This window comes from Melanostigma gelatinosum (genome assembly GCF_949748355.1).
Source record: "Melanostigma gelatinosum genome assembly, chromosome: 4".
NCBI classification, from domain to species: domain Eukaryota; kingdom Metazoa; phylum Chordata; class Actinopteri; order Perciformes; family Zoarcidae; genus Melanostigma; species Melanostigma gelatinosum.
The window spans coordinates 4,426,312-4,443,770 of record NC_136637.1 but is presented as its reverse complement, the minus strand read 5'-3'; the positions used below and the strand labels follow the sequence as shown (position 1 = coordinate 4,443,770).

At 38.7% G+C, this 17,459-nt stretch overlaps 1 protein-coding gene across 1 annotated transcript in view; it reads right to left on the bottom strand.

Annotated features, from left to right (window-relative positions):
- Positions 1-618: 618 nt before the first annotated feature.
- Positions 619-17,459, bottom strand: part of sass6 (SAS-6 centriolar assembly protein) — a 35,328-nt gene continuing 18,487 nt past the window's right edge. The window contains exons 10-16 of the mRNA XM_079267187.1: positions 8,859-8,948; positions 8,375-8,554; positions 7,641-7,722; positions 2,211-2,320; positions 2,071-2,132; positions 1,791-1,882; positions 619-1,045 (exon numbers count right to left, since the gene is read on the bottom strand). Coding sequence (XP_079123313.1) covers positions 993-1,045; positions 1,791-1,882; positions 2,071-2,132; positions 2,211-2,320; positions 7,641-7,722; positions 8,375-8,554; positions 8,859-8,948 — 669 coding nt within the window. The 3' untranslated portion in view covers positions 619-992. The remainder of the gene's footprint in view (positions 1,046-1,790; positions 1,883-2,070; positions 2,133-2,210; positions 2,321-7,640; positions 7,723-8,374; positions 8,555-8,858; positions 8,949-17,459) is intronic.

Here is a 17,459-nt window from a genome sequence, read left to right as displayed (position 1 = left end):
AATATCTGAATGGCCCTTTGAGTGTGTAGCAGAACGCTTGTTGATGCTGTTGTTTTCCCGTTAAGCTAGTTAGCGTAGCCTCCCAGAACACTTGCCCAGCTGTTTTTTGTTGTAGTTTTTTTTGTTCTGGTTCAGAGGTCACACAGACCGTTGTCTCCTACATGAGCGCTGAAAACATATTTCCTACAATTTAAGCTTCTGCATTTTCCAAATGCACTAGTATTATTCAAACGTATTGTTCGATTTGTAAGCCTCGTACCGAACGGTGTAATAAGAATACGTGTATTGTTACAGCCCTAGAAACGAATAATAACCGTAGCTGTGGCGCCATCATGTGGTAAGGTGGTATTTCAGCTGCAGGACAGCAGTGAAGGCCCAGGTATAAAATGCACGGCCGGCCACTGAGTTTAAAGATGTGAGAGTAGTGTGCCACCTAAAAATGAAATGAAGTCCCAAATTCTGGCACTAGATGAATCTATAGCCATGCTTGACAAATACTGAACAGCAGCATTTTTATTTTTTTCAGATTCAATATTTGAAGGAGACTTGAAGTGAGATGAAATTAATTAAATGTAGATTTTAAAGCAGCAGATACCCTAGAAATCCTATGGGCAGCAATACGGATGGAAACACTTTATTAAAGACTACACTTCATAACTGAAATACAACAACAAATAAACACAAAAGGATGGCAAACTTCATATACTGTTTTAGAAAAAATTGTATATTTGAATTTAAAGACTAATACATTCTCCATGATCACTGGAATCCACCATTCAGAAAGGTGAAACAGCATTTACTGTGTACACAAATCAGAGGATAGATGTGTAAACCATCAGCACACAAATTAAAACAACAATAGAAACTACTTAAAAAGTGAATTTAACACGGCACGTCAGTGACAGATTAGAACAGGAGCCTGTGATGGTTTCACTTCCACCTGGACTGGAATTGAAATTCTGTGTGATGTCATGACTCCACCTGCTATTGCTTCATGCAGAGAAGTAAGCAGAAGCTACGGAGGGCTTTGTTTGCAGAGAGAACTCTACAAAGAAAAAAAAAAGAAAATGGACGTGTCAATCAAAATACTTTCAAATTAGCATTTACGATTGTGGTGGTGGTGGGTGAGGGGTTGCACTGCTAATGCTGGAACAGTGTTCTTCAACCTTTTCTGAGCCGCAGTACATTTTTTTTACATTACAAAGATCCCGTGGCACACAAACAACCAAAAAAGTTACTAAATGACACATTGTAGCATAATACAGCATATATACAGACAATTTAATGACAAGTCTCAATTTGTTGATCCTTACTCAGTGTGAAACCTGGGCCTGTTTAGATGAACACAAAGCTGATATCCTGGAAGAAACTGAAGAAAGGCACACACGAAGCTCTTCCTCAACAGCTCTCAGTCTATGTTTTTAATTGGTTGTCCAGGGCCCAGTTCAGAGTCCGCATTTTTCCTTTTTAAATATTTCGTCACCGCAACCTCTCCCGCACATCATTTAATTCTACTATCTTAAATTAACAAGGTCATTATTGGGCTACCTACTGCACTACCACTGGCATGGAAGAGTATTTACTACTTAGCCAGCCACTATATTGCAGGCTCAGATGCTCAACAATGGGCAATTATTTGCAGCAACTAAATAATATTTTTTGGGACCGATTAAGTGAAATTGGACATTTTCCCACAGCACACCTGATGATCTCCGTGGCACAGTGGTTGAAGACACCATGTTTCCCTGCTAAAGCATTCATTGTGAAGCTCTAAATGATGAGCAGTTTACCTTTGTGAAACACATTAGATGACAGACCATAGACTGGGGTGCTATCATCTCTCCTCTCAAAGTACTTAGAATCCAGACCTGCAGAGTCTCCACTGAGGACAAGAAGAACACAGTGAAAATGACATACATCGTAAAAGTTAAACTAAATTCTCCAACAAAGATGACCGACATGATAAAACAGAGAGCAGACTTTGAAACTCAATTCTGATTTAAAGCTTGAATAAGTAAACAGTGAAATGCTAGTATAAGTGTATACTGTGGAAAGAAAGAATATACTCACGTGTGTCTGATGGTTTGCTGCACTGATCGCTGATCAACAGGAGACGATGCACTTTTCCCTGTCTGAGGGAAAAGTGCATCATTCATTTTGTTTCTGTAAAGTGAAGTGTGACAGTACTGCTCATGTGAACTACAGTGTACCTTTAGTCCTGTTGCTGTGGATAGAAGTGAAGGCCTGTCCAAAGGTTCAGCAGACTGTGACTTGCTGGAGAGCTGCTTTTCATTGAGCTGCTTATTGAGCCAATTTATAACTGTAGTAAAAGAAAAATAACACCGAAGATGAGCGTGCTAAAAAAGTGACAAGGTTTTTTTGATCTTCAAAAGTACTATAATGACTATAATGCGTCATAAGTGTGAGATCTAATGTCAGGAAGTATTGAAGTGCTGCAGTTCACTGTTACGTCTTTCTGCTGACAGGACTACACCAGAGCTTTTCAGCCGTATGACGATGTTCTTAGAAAGTCATTGAAATCAAATGCTCATTTCTTATATAAATATATATTTTTTTAGTGCTGGGCAACGATTAAAATATTTAATCGCGATTAAAATATTTAATCACCTATGAAGGGAAAGTGGTGGCATTTGCACGATTGGGCCGCGGCCCCATGGTTAAGAATCACTGCTCTATGTACCACCGTACATTTATAACAAATACCACATATATTAGTTTTTAATGTCTTTGTTTTATGTAAATATATGTATAATAAGCATATCATTTAGTTATCGCTACTGAGAATTTAACAAACATAAAAACAGATAGGTTTGCAATTTTCAAGGTGTATATTTCAAATTGCATCTATTACACACATGAAGATAAAGTTGTGAACACCGGCTGAATATTTATTGTCAGATTCATTATAACTGTATTTTAACTGCTACTGTGTAAAGGGAATACTGTTAAAAATAACCTGATTTGTTTAAAGTGTGTATATATATATATATATTTTTATATTTATTAGTGCTGGGCAACGATTCAAATATTTAATCGCATGGATTTTTTGCGATGAATCGCATTGTTATGGCAAAGTTCAACAATGAATTCAAAAGTAGTGTATTGCGCACTTTTATTTTAAAAGTACTGCTATATGAACAAAAGTGCAATAACATTTGGTTCACGAGATGCAGGTCGCATGTTTTATACTTAATGTGAATATAATTCATACTTTGTTGGCATCTTATTCTGAAAACCGGATGTTCGTCTGAAGAAACCGGATGTTGTCTCGTGTTAATGTTTCCGCTAACTTTCAAAGTCCTTCGCTAGCTCCCAGTCTGTGCCATTTAAATGCGTTTACTGTGAATTTCAGCATATAGGTGCACTAAAATGACTGACTATAGGATGTTTGCTGGCTTTTATCCCACTGTTCTCGTCATCCTCTTGTTGTTATGTACGGTATATGTATTGTCTCTTGTCTTTCAATTAAAAAAGAAAAAAAAAGAAAAATAATATCATAATAAATTTAAAAATGCGTGAACGCACGATAAAATAATTGTCGGCTTTAATTAATGAATGCGTTACCGTGAAATTAACTCATTAACTTGCCCAGCACTAATTTCTTTCAAAGTTATGAGCATCACAAAAGGAATTGTATGGGTATTAAACCTAACTACATTATTCTGCTGAGCTAAATGTGTGTATCAGGTATGGAAACGGTCAAGTATTGATAATTAGCACTGAATGCTGGTCAGATTCCAAAGTGCAGCACACATCCATGTACAGACAGAAGTAGTAGTCAGGGTGCGTCAGTTATCTGGATCAGAACTTTGCTCATCTTATTGTTGGGACTTCACCATGTGGTAGGAACAAAGGAAGTTGAGCCTACCTCACAGTTAAACAGCCTGATTTAGGTTAAATCACACCAAACCCCAACAGACTTAAAATCTTTAGTCCAAACTCAACACTGAGGTCTCATTGGATGAGGGGGATCCCTGTGATACGGCGATGACGTCACTGAGACTTATAAACATCAGCGCTACCTACAGCTCTGGGGCATCCCACGCAATTCGATTTTGCATGCTAGGGGGCACAAACAACGTTGATGTTTTTAAGAAAACCTTGGAATAGTTCTACATTTAAGAGTGTTATTCAATGTTGCTGTAATAGCATTGTGTTTAGATCAGTCACCGCGAGTAAGGTTGGTAACTGTAACTATCAGTTAAAAGACCAGTGCCGTGCCTGCCGAATCTGAGTTCGCTGGTCGGGTTTCTGAGTGATAAGGTAAAAGTTTCTGTATTTTACTGCGGTGGTGAGGATCTGCCTTGTTTTCCTTTTCCTTATTGTTTAAACTAACCCACACACCATTTGCACGCAATTTGTAGCGTGGCGTGATCACGGCCGCCATTTTTTTTTGCTCTCGCTTCTCCCCCACACACATGCGCATCCTCACTACGGGTGGTGTGTAGTGGTGTATAGTAACGAAGTACAAATACTTCGTTACTGTACTTAAGTCGTTTTTTTGGACATCTGTACTTTACGTCACTACTTATATTTCTGTTGACTTTTACTTTACTACATTTTGCAAAGAAAACTGATACTTTTACTCCGATACATTTCCCCTGAAACCTTCGTTACTCGCTACAAAATCAAATCTATCTTTAGAAAAAAAATGAATCATGAGACCAACGTCGGGGACTGTGGTGGAACAGAGACTGCAAGCAAGCAGGTTTGGTGAATCAGTGGTCCTAGCAGCAAGTTAAATCATTGGTTAATCACGTTAATGCACAATTGCAAACAAGTGCTCTCAAAGCCGCGTGTTTTGATGCCCAGTGTTTTGATGCCCAGGATGCTACATGCTATAGCTAGCGAGCGACTACATGATTAGAATTCCACTCTACGATGACTGATTTCATGGTGGAAGCAGAAATGGAAGCACCTGCTACTCCAGCAACAAACTACGGTGGTGACGAAGACCAACACCAGTGGATCGCTAGCGAGTTAGTGAGCTGAGGAAGTGTTGACAGTTGTGCAGCACTAGTTGGCTAACGTTAGCTATAGCTAGCCACCACACCATAGGATTGACAGGAGCCGCGAGAGCGCAGCATTAGGGTTAGCATTAGTGTTAGCATTCGAGTTAGCATTAGGGAAATCCTTCCCGCTGTGCGCAAGCTGTCTGTGATGCTGAACACACCTCTACCTGCCTCAGCGGCCTGTGAAAGGATATTTAGCATCACAGGACTAGTCTTCAGCCCAAGAAGAGCGAGACTGAATTCTCGCAATTTTGAAAACCAACTTCTTTTGAAGATGAACGGGACATTTTTCAGTTTCAAGTAATGACTGGGTTGCTGCTTTAGTATTGATCATGTTTTGATATTTGAGTCATGTTGTGGATGATCAGATGGAGTTATGATGGTAGCAGTCGCCCAATTGCAGATTCAGTTTGGGCAAAACCTTTTCCTATTGTGTTCAAATCAGGCCCATAGGAGTTTACAAGGCAGGCGTCCTTTCTCTAAACACTGACCTGATGCATCAAGTGGATATGTTTTGCTGAACATAATATTATGCATTTGCCCTCTACATCCTCTAGTCTAATGAGCAGACTTATAAACGCACTGTTACAACTCCTTCATAGTGTCATATTGCTTTTCGGAGAACTATGATGATAAGTTCATAGTAGATGCAAAAGTATACTTATGTACAATATATTATGTTGAACATTGTTGCTCCTGGATGGATCACAGCCAACCCAATTATTTTCAACACAGCTCCATGTCCTTGGTCATGGTGCCACAGCACTTAAAATAATAAACTTCATAATTCTCATAATTCTGACCCTTTGCTTTTTTATTAACAGCATTTACTTGTACTTTTACTTTCAATACTGAAGTACATTTAATATCAGAAAATTACTTTTGATATTAAGTACTTCTGTACTTAAGTACAATAAATATCAGATACTTTAAGAGTTTTACTCAAGTAGTATTCTAATAGGTGACTTTTACTGGAGTAGTTTTCCAGTAAGGTATCTTTACTTTTACTCAAGTATGGCTTTTGAGTACTTTATACACCACTGACTACGGGATTGTTTTTTTTTGGATAGTATGCTTGTAATTGCATAGTAGTTGTTGTTAGCTCATACTATTTACTTGATCAATGTTATTAGAATTGAATAAACTGTGTTATACTTTAAAGAGCAGCTTTATAGCTGGATATCGTGGCCTGTGCTCAAATTTAAACCTTCCCTGCTCACTCTTAGTGTGGAATAGTACTTTGACTGTTGACATTTTGAGTGAATACTAATGAGACTTTCATTTATAGTTTAGTTATTGGTCCCTGATCTCAGGGTTGTGCACAGTTATTATTAATAATCTTGTTGATTAATAATTTTATTGCTATTAATCATTTTATTAATGTCAATAATTTAGTTTTCATACTTGCTGATAACCAAACACAAAAAACTGTGAGCTTCCCATCCACACACACACCTGGTCCTCATTACCAGGCACTTACATATATGCACATTTAAGTTCATGTGCCACCCACTGTTCAATGTCAGAACTGCATGCGTTTCCCTCAAAGACTAAATAAAACAACAAAACTACATTATGGCTCCAACATCCAGTATATAATGGAATGTGCACTGAGAATGGACTTTTCAGTGAAGTAGGAGACATCTGGGGACCAACAGTCAACAACATTTGTATAACTGCTGGATTTTCAATGAGGGAGAAGGGGGAGATAGAATTTCAACATTTTCTAAAGAGGTTACTGAATTTGTGTGTGTAACAACACAAGTGATGCGTCTTACATGTCTGATCTTTACACAGTCACGGGATAACTGATGGGTCCTCTAAAGTCAGTCGGTTTTATTCTTGTCCTCACATTCATGAACTGTGAGCAGGAGCTCAAGGACACGACATGAGGACAGAGGAGCCGGGGATCGAACCACCAACCTTGTGGTTGAAGTAGGGCTGCACAATTAATCGAATTTTAATCGCGATCACGATTTTGGCTGCCACGATTAAATGAGCATGATCGTCTGCGATATTGACGTTTAAAATGCGTGCTCTGCTACATATCAAATCAAGTGCTTCCTCAACTAACAGTCAGCCGACCACCAGGGGGCGAACGAGGTGGGAGGTGTCATGCGCGACTCCGCTATTAGTAGAAGAAGAGAGGCGGACAACGGAACAGAGAGCAGACGGCCGTGACCGTGTGTCGTGTGAAAGCTAAATCAAATATCAAATATATAGGAGCAGAAGGCGAGGAGCTAGCCCCTCGAAAAGGATCATCATTCGTTGTCTGGACGATATGCACAGAGTGCGTTCGAGTTGTGTCCACATAGTAATCGCTAATGCTAATCGCTATGCGGCGCATGCCGATTAGAGTTGTACATTACAAGAGTTGTACATTAGTCTGAATGTAGCACAACAATGGAAGTGGAAGCAGTGTTCTTGTTCATTTAAATGTGAAAGTGCAATAAAAAGATGTTGTCCCTAAAATTAATGAATAATCGTGAAATAACCGTGATCACAATATTGATCAAAATAATCGAGATTATGATTTTGGCCATAATCGTGCAGCCCTAGGTTGAAGGACGACCGTCTCTCCCCCCTAAGTGAGACAAGCTTCCTCACCATTCTCATTTGTCTTCAACACCTCTCTGCTTTCATTTAGCTTCTGTACCGTTGTCTCCAACTGCTCCTTCAGTTTTGAAACCTGTAATACACAAATCCAGTTCATATCAAACCGCGTCTTTCCTGTTAATATACCAACTGGCCTGCAAACTGATGTTCCCTGTGTAATGTTGGTTTGGTGCCTCTCAACCAGGGAACATCAGTTTGCAGGCCAGTGCAGGACAAGATGTGTTTCTATAGTTGTATCTCAAATAAACACTACTTCAACAAATTAATGCAAAGACAGGGGGCACCATTATGTAACAAGTATAAAATATACATTTCTTCCCTTTGGTTTCAGTTGTTTTGTCAAACAAGTGATTTACAGAGTGAACACGTTTAAGATAAGAAAAAGTGAGGTGAGGTGGGGTGCGGCGAAGGGATGGACGATACAAAGTAGATTATTAGGATGAGATACTTTATAAAGTTGCACCGATATGGAAGTTAACTGATCATTACTGATGTTGTAGCAGATACCAACATGACTGATAATATTAATCATACAAATGAAAAATGTAAAAAAAGGCTTAATTTCAGACCAACATGTTTATTTTTCTAATCATCGCCATCTAGAATTAAGCATATTGAAATAATTGTAAATTTAAAATGAGAGTTTTGTTGCGTAAGTGGACTCCTGATTAAACAGCATCAGCGCTGTTAAGATGACGAAAGCTACATGCGAAATGCAGACATACCTGCTCATCCCTGGTGACAAGATGCTGCTGAGTGCTCTGTAGATCCTTTTCAACATTCTCAAGTTTTCCTGATGTGTCTTGGAGGAGCTTCTCCTGTGACACAGTCACAGTGTTTTTCACTTTTATTTTTCCAACTAGTCCTCGAACCTCTCCCTGCAGCTTCTTAATGATACCGTTAGCCTGGATTAAAAGAAATGGAAGGAAGTAAGACACTGGAATGGACTGTATTGAAACATAAGGTGCAGTTATACACTCAGCTCAGCTAGTTTATTAGTTACACCAACAGGTGCTTCTATTATTTCCTACACCCCATTTATATCAATGCGATTTAGCTAAATCACAGCAACCTTTCTTTAGAGTATGATGCATTAATTAAATCTATGGATAGATGCCACAAAGCCAGTTTGTAGGGACACAATAAGAGGGATACTGATGGGTAACAGTTTCTTTGTGTGTTCACTTGTGGGGTTAAACCATAACAAACCTTTATCAGCTCCTCAGACAGGGATTTCACCGTTGCCTCAAGTTTTGTAATCTGAAGTTCTTTACTTTCAGCATTTTCTTCCATTGATTCCTAGAAAACAAAAAACCTAAAGGTTAAATATATATATAAATATTTAAATATATATATATATATATATATTTAAATATATATATATATATTTATATATATTTATATATATATAACTATTTAAATATATATATATATATAACTATTTAAATATATATATATATATATATATATATATATATATAAATATTTATATATATATATATATATAAATATATATATATAAATATATATATATATATAAATATATATATATATATATATATATAAATATATATATATATATATATATAAATATATATATATATATATATATATATAAATATATATATATATATATATATATATAAATATATATATATTTATAAGTGCTGGGCAAGTTAACGCGTTATTTTCGCGTTAACGCATTCATTAATTAACGGCGACAATTATTTTATCGCGCAATAACGCATTTTTTAAATGCATTATTGCATTAAAATGCATTATGCATATTCGTATTGAACCGTTCGGTACGAGGCTCACGGTTCGGTACGCATGACGAACCGAACAATACGTTTGGGGAAAAAAAAATTGTTTTTGTTTTTTTTAAACATTTATTTAACCAGGTAGTCCCATTGATATTAAAAATCTCTTTTGCAAGATGTAAGTAACAATATAAGATGTAAGCAAGATGTAAGTAACAATACTACATAACATTAAGGAGACGTTTTTGTGTTTTATGCTTATGTGTTGTTAAGAAGACACCCCAGAAGATGGGTCACTCAGGTATAGTTCCATCATTGTTCAAAGTCAAAGAATAACTTAATGATGTTAGTTGTAATGAATAAATATATTTTAAAATAAAGTACATTTCTCTGGCATTCATAGTTTTCTACTGTACCGAAACGTGGCTCCACTGTATCGTACCGAACCGTGAATTTTGTGAACAGTTACACCCCTAGTATGCATGTATGTATGTATATGTCCTTGAGCCTTTTGAGATGGGAAAAAAAAAAATAATAATAATAACAAAACAACAAAAAAACAGGTAAGTATTTTAAATGTATTATTGGTGTAACAGACTGTCTCATGTTTATCGTTTTGTATTGGAGATATGAAGTCCCTTCAGGCTTGCCACAGAGAAAAGGCGACTTCCGCTTCTGGTCGAGGGGGGGGCAGAAATAAAGAGAGAAGCTGCCCCAGCTGTTGCTCTCCCTGGAGACTACTGGACATCGCTGCGGTAAAGTCAGCGAACACTCAGCTCTCCGTGGTCAACTCAGCAGACACTTACATTTTAGTGCACCAATATGCTGAAATTCACGGTAAACGCATTTAAACGGCACAGACTGGGAGCTAGCGAAGGACTTTGAAAGTTAGCGGAAACATTAACACGAGACAACATCCGGTTTCTTCAGACGAACATCCGGTTTTCAGATTAAGATGCCAACAAAGTATGAATTATATTCACATTAAGTATAAAACATGCTATCTGCATCTCATGAACCAAATGTTATTGCACTTTTGTTCATATAGCAGTACTTTTCAAATAAAAGTGCGCAATACACTACTTTTGAATTCATTATTGAACTTTGCCACAACAATGCGATTAATCGCAAAGAATCCATGCGATTAAATATTTTAATCGTTGCCCAGCACTAATAAATATAAAAATATATATATATATATATATATATATATATACACACTTTAAACAAATCAGGTTATTTTTAACAGTATTCCCTTTACACAGTAGCAGTTAAAATACAGTTATAATGAATCTGACAATAAATATTCAGCCGGTGTTCACAACTTTATCTTCATGTGTGTAATAGATGCAATTTGAAATATACACCTTGAAAATTGCAAACCTATCTGTTTTTATGTTTGTTAAATTCTCAGTAGCGATAACTAAATGATATGCTTATTATACATATATTTACATAAAACAAAGACATTAAAAACTAATATGTGGTATTTGTTATAAATGTACGGTGGTACATAGAGCAGTGATTCTTAACCATGGGGCCGCGGCCCAATCGTGCAAACGCCACCACTTTCCCTTCATAGGTGATCTTATTAGCCCAAGCTGCTTTAAGTATTTTGTCTTTAATGTCAAATCTCTGAAAGTTAACCAGGATAGATCTTGAGACCGTTTCATCTTGTGGTTTCGGGCCGAGTGACCGATGGGCTCGCTGGATCTGTAGGTCCGAGTTTGTATCGAGGGCCAGCTGTGTCTTCAAAAAATGATCCATGAATGTTAGCATTGAGCTTCCCTCCGTGTCTTCTTTAATCCCGTATATGCGGATATTATTCCGGCGTGATCTTGCTTCCAGATCCGTTACCTTGGCCTGGAGGAGTCCCTGCTGTTTGAGGCAGTAAAGCAGAGAGTCCTTCAGCTCGGACTTGACGGTCTCCGTTTCCTCGACTCGGTGCTCTGCTTCTGCTAATCGTGCGCCATGGTTGCTGACATCTGCGACAACATTTTGTAGTTTTTGATTCATCTCAGTCTTAAATTTGTTGAATTCCTGTTTAATGTCGTTTCTAAAGTCATTTTTAAAATCCTTTAGTTCCTGTTTGAGTTCGGTTTTCAAAATTTGTATGTCTTTGCACAGGTTTTGGATGGCTTCAGCCGTAGACATAACCCTCTCGTCTGCACGAGGCTCCATTTTCTCCACCGTGGTTGTGTTGTCTTTCGTTGTTTCTTGTCCTGTTTCTTCGCTGTTCTTGTTTCTTCTCGATGCAGCTTTCTTGCTTCTAGTCCCACTCATTCTGGATCATTTTAGTTTTTTAACAGCTGTTCTCTTGTGTCAGTGGGGTCTTTTCTTCTTAAATTTGACAAGGAGAGTTTTCGATCTACATCGCCATCTTGAAACACTCACCGGAAGTTCCAATCCAGTGATTCTTAACCATGGTTAAGAATCGTGGGCCGCGAGCGCCACCTAGAGGGCCGCAAACAACTTTCAGTTTTGCACCTGTGGGCCGCGGGACCGCATAGGTTATCAATTGAAGACACCAGAGATATTACTGTTATCCATGAGACGCTCAGTTACAATATAGATTCCCACCACCTGGTGGCGGTAATGCATCAGTCAGTTGTTTAACAAGCTCCAATAAGCAGAAGAAGACACTCAGCTAGCCGCTAGCGAAAGTTATGGATAAGTTTTTAAGAAGAAAAAATGAAGACGACAGTGGTGCCATACCCCCCAAAAGTCTAAATGTGTGCGCAAGTACAACCCTGACTTTCTTAAGTACGGCTTTGTGAACGGAGGCAACGAGGCAGAGCCGAGGGCTCAGTGTGTGGAATGTGAGCTAATGCTATCAAACGAAGCACTGAAGCCTTCAAAAATAAAGCGACACGTAGCGACGAAACATCCAACGCTCGTGGGAAAGTCTGTTGGGCTTCTTGTTGTGCATGCAGGTTTACATACACATGATAATAAATGTCTTTGTGATCATCACATTGTAACATCTCATTTATTTGACAAGGGTTTTGCCTGTTCAACTCCGCGAGGATCACCGTGAGATCAATTTGTTAACCTAATCGTGTTAATATTTGAATGGGCCCCGGGACACTTTGTACTTGAAAAGTTGGGCCCCGAGGTCAAAAAGGTTAAGAACCCCTGACATAGAGGGTGATAAGAAGCTGTACTTGGAGGGACTTAGGACCCAGGGGAATGTAGGTTAAGCATGGAGGGGGTCTGTACCGTGGAAGTAACCTGCATGAGGAAGTTATGCTAATAAAGAGTTGTAGTTAAGAGCAGTTTGTTCTCACGTGCTTATTTAAAAACACGACCATATGTATTTTAATATTGTCAGGTTTGATCCTGTAACGAAACGATCGCGCGCGTGTGAGTCAGGCGAGACCGACGGAGATGGGAGTGAAGGGGGGGGGGCGGCAGCAGCCGCAAGAAGAGAAGGACGTGGCGCACCCACGATTGTGATTGTAGTATAAAAACACTTGAGTCTGGGAGGTCCAGTCTCTGGTTCATCAGTATTCCTGCTACAATTGCAACATGAAGACTGAAGAACACTCCATGCAACTCAGAGAAAAGATACCGTACTTTCCGGGCTATAGAGCGCACCTGCATATAGGCCGCACCTGCTAATTCTTAAAAGAAAAAAAGAATATGTACACAGATAAGCCGCACTGGTCTATAAGCCGCAGGTGTCCCCGTTGAACGGCAAGATGCTTTTAACAGTACTAAAGTTGTCTTCTGCATGCGGAACTTTGTCGACTGTTAACGTTCGTCATAATCGCGATTTAGAAGGAAAAAACATAACGTGATGATTTTAAATACATTGATAAGGCAGGGTATGCTAAATGCAGCCTCTGCTCCAAGGAGATGAACTACAGCAACAAGGGCTCACATGCCCTCTCATCACACTGTTCACTGTAATGACCACAGCCAGTGTACTAACAGTCCCAACAGTCCCATGCTGCTCTCAAGAACCCTGAAGTAATGAGGGTTAAGGTGCCTGTACCTTAATTTCAGCGGGTTGCTAATGCAGAGGTGTGTATAGATCACAGCTATTATCAGCCAGAGTAGATTATCATTTTCATTTAAATAATTGAACTGGATTGAATGCATATTAATTGTAAATAGAAGATGGGCCATAATTCCAACCGCTTTGCAGTAACAGTGGAAGTTAATATTAAGCCATACAGTAACAGGGTTCAATGAAAAGCTGTTGTGCTAGCAGCACGCTTGAAATTATCCCCCCGGTCGCTTCCCTTCCTTCATTAGGCTTTCTATCATCCACCCTTTCTTGTTGACTTTCACGGCGATTCCTTTAGGGAATTTTTCTTTTGGCATTGTCATCCGCTTAAAAATCACCATGGGTGGAAGCTTTAGTCCGGATGCTGTGCAGCTCAGAACACAAGTGAAATGCGTTCTCTCATGGCCAGTTGTTTTCAGCGTGACGGATGACTCACCTTTTTTGTTAACAGTCCTAGTGAGAGGTAGGTCAAACGTCAAAGGTACTTCATCCATATTTATGTTAAATGTGTTGGTGGCGCAAAGCTACGGGAAAATCCACACATTAGCCGCACCGTTGTAAAAGCCGCAGTCTCAAAGCGTGTGAAAAAATGTAGCGGCTTATATACCGGAAAGTACGGTAATTGAAAAGTACAAGTCAGGAGACGGCTACAAAAAGATTTCCAACTCACTGGACATCCCACAGAGTTCAGTTCAGTCCATCATTAAAAAATGGAAGGAGTATGGCACTTGTTTAAATCTCCTAGAGCTGGCAGTCCTCACAAACCGAGTCAGGGTTCATACACATTTTGACCAATGGATTTCCATGACTTTCCATGACTTTAAACCAAATTTCCATGACCAAACATGATGTGAAATCTCAGTGTATACATGAAAAATTGAGAAAAAGTAGTATTTAAACAAACAATGAGAATTCCAAAGCATACAGTATATCTTAAATGACAAATGAAGGAGAGACAATAGTTTGATTAAAAGAATACACATTTATAAATATGCTCTGGTTGACAGGCATTCATAACACTGACACATCAATAAGAGCTTCAATAGCATCCAGCTAGTGCACATTAGAGGTGGCTGAAAAAATAGTAGTATCGCGATATTTTGCGTGGCGATATTGTATCGATCTTTTATTCTATAAACTATTAAAAAATATATATATTTTAAATTTATTTGAGAAAAATCAAATAAATTACTTTTTCAGTCCACTAGATGGTGCTGATTTATTTTCTGGTGAGGTCAGCAAAGGTCCTGGGTCAGCGTGATTGGTAGGAAGTTGGTCAAAACAAAGATAGACATCTGGCCTCACAACGGGGTTAAATCTGCCAACAGTAGCCGGCTCATGGGGAGAGTGCAGCGCATAACTGTCTCTCTGCCCCCGACGTCCACGCATCGCAAGTTATACTGAGTTATATAACTCTCATATCCTACTTATATAAGTTATAGTTCATATACTGAGTCCACACGTTTGCATTTAGTTAAGTTGGACTATGTAGTAATACAAACAGTTCAGTTTGTCAGGTTCATGCAACATTTATGATATTGTTGGTCAGTCTGTCTGCTTGACAATCATATTTTGCTGCAATAAAAATGATTGAAGTGAGATGAACAGACTGAAAACTTTATCTTATTAGATAAAACATGTTGACACAGTTTTCCTTTGGGGACATCATTTGAAGTTGAAAAAAGTAATAAATCGCAAAATATGTTTTGTATCGTGATAATATCGTATCGCGGGACCTCTGGTGATTCCCACCCCTAGTGCACATATTGCTTTCCCTTTTGTAGTGCAAATTTTTCATTGAACCCTGTTACTGTATGGCTTAATATTAACTTCCACTGTTACTGCAAAGCGGTTGGAATTATGGCCCATCTTCTATTTACAATTAATATGCATTCAATCCAGTTCAATTATTTAAATGAAAATGATAATCTACTCTGGCTGATAATAGCTGTGATCTATACACACCTCTGCATTAGCAACCCGCTGAAATTAAGGTACAGGCACCTTAACCCTCATTACTTCAGGGTTCTTGAGAGCAGCATGGGACTGTTGGGACTGTTAGTACACTGGCTGTGGTCATTACAGTGAACAGTGTGATGAGAGGGCATGTGAGCCCTTGTTGCTGTAGTTCATCTCCTTGGAGCAGAGGCTGCATTTAGCATACCCTGCCTTATCAATGTATTTAAAATACTGTGACAGCAGGAAGCTGTACTCACATCTGTTTAGACCTCCACCTTTATCCAGGCCCAGCTCCACCTTTATCCAGGCCCAGCTCCACTCACAGCTCAGCCCTGCATCAAGCTGCGCTACACAACCAGCCTCTTCTCCCGGAAGCTCTTTGACCTCATCATCTCATCAGTATCTGGGCCTCATGTTTCGTGGTCATGAAAGTTATTCTGACCACGAAATCATCCTCATTCTACTTTGAGTTAAAACAAACAACCTGCAACCAGATGCGCCGGTGTTCCGGTTTAACGTCAACGAGTGACCGCATGAACTGAACCGGAACACGGGGGGGCTGCTTGTTTCATCACGTTATGTTTTTTCCTTCTAAATCGCGATTATGACGAACGTTAACAGTCGACAAAGTTCCGCATGCAGTGGACGTTAACTTAACCCAGCAAGTCTGAACTGTAACGGAACATAACGGAACTTAAACTGTAACGGAGGGAAATGAAGACGCTGTACACATCTGAACGCTGATTGGCCAAGACTCATCACATCAAAGATGTTCTATTGCGAAGATCACGACATCACCTTTTATCCTCGTCTCACACCAATCTGAGAAACGCTGGCTGTCAACTCAGCGTAAATGAACGACATGAAAATATTAATATAACAAATTTCCATGACTTTTCCAGGTTTTCCATGACCATACGAACCCTGTGAGTGACCAGGCAAGAAGAGGACTGATGAGGGAGGCCACCAAGACACCTACGACCACTCTGAAGGAGTTCAAAGCTTCAGTGGCTCAGATGGGAGAGACTGTACACATACAGCAAATGTTGCCCGGGTTCTTCACCAGTCGAAGCTGTATGTGAGAGTGGCAAAGAGAAAGCCACTGTAGAAAAACTTCCCCCAAAGGCATGTGGGAGACTACAAGGTCAAATCCTGGACGATGATCTGACTACGTCTGCAAGAGGTCTGCAACTACAACTTGGGAGAAGATTTATTCTCCAGCAAGACAATCCCTGAGCAACCTGACAGAGCTTGAGCTGTTTTGAGGAAGAATGGAGAAAAATCTTAGTGTCCAGATGTGCCAGCCTGAGTGAGACATGTCCACACAGACTCAGCACTGTGATTGCAGCCAAAGGTGCATTTACTAAATACTGACCTGAAGGGGTTGACTATTTATGCAATCATTTACTTTACCTTTTATATTTTTAATTAATTGACATTATTTTATAAAAATCAGTTTTCACTTTGATATTAAATTTTTCTTTTTTGCAACTTCTTGTCAAAAAAGCCAAATTATATCAGAATCTGAATCAGCTTTATTGGCCATGTATGCTTACGCACAGGGTAGGAAATTCACATATTTTTTGGGGGCAATTTTTGCCCCCACTGACTGAAATCCAGGGGCATTTTCAAAACATTTAGGGCATTTTTTGAAACTTGTGAAATAACATTTAACCTTTGTTCAAAATAATACATATACTTATTTAGGCTTACAATATATGAGCAATTGTCATCAAATGGCAATAATAAGTCTATTAGGCAGTAGCCTACAGATTCAAAGTGTTTTCTTAGATTTATTTAACAAAAAACTAACAAATCGGACAATCACATTCAATTTTATTCTTATTTCTTTGTGGTTTTTTATTGTTGTTATTAAATGTTGTAAACAACTATTAACAATTATTAAGTCAACGATGCCTTGATTACATATATATCAGTCATTGTATGGAATTATTGAGAAAACATATTTTTGTAGCACCTCAAATATTGTGATATTACCCATTTTTGTGCTGAACTTATGCATTAGTCATTGTGTGGAATTTTTGAGAAAAACATTTTTATAGCACCTTGTGCTAAAAA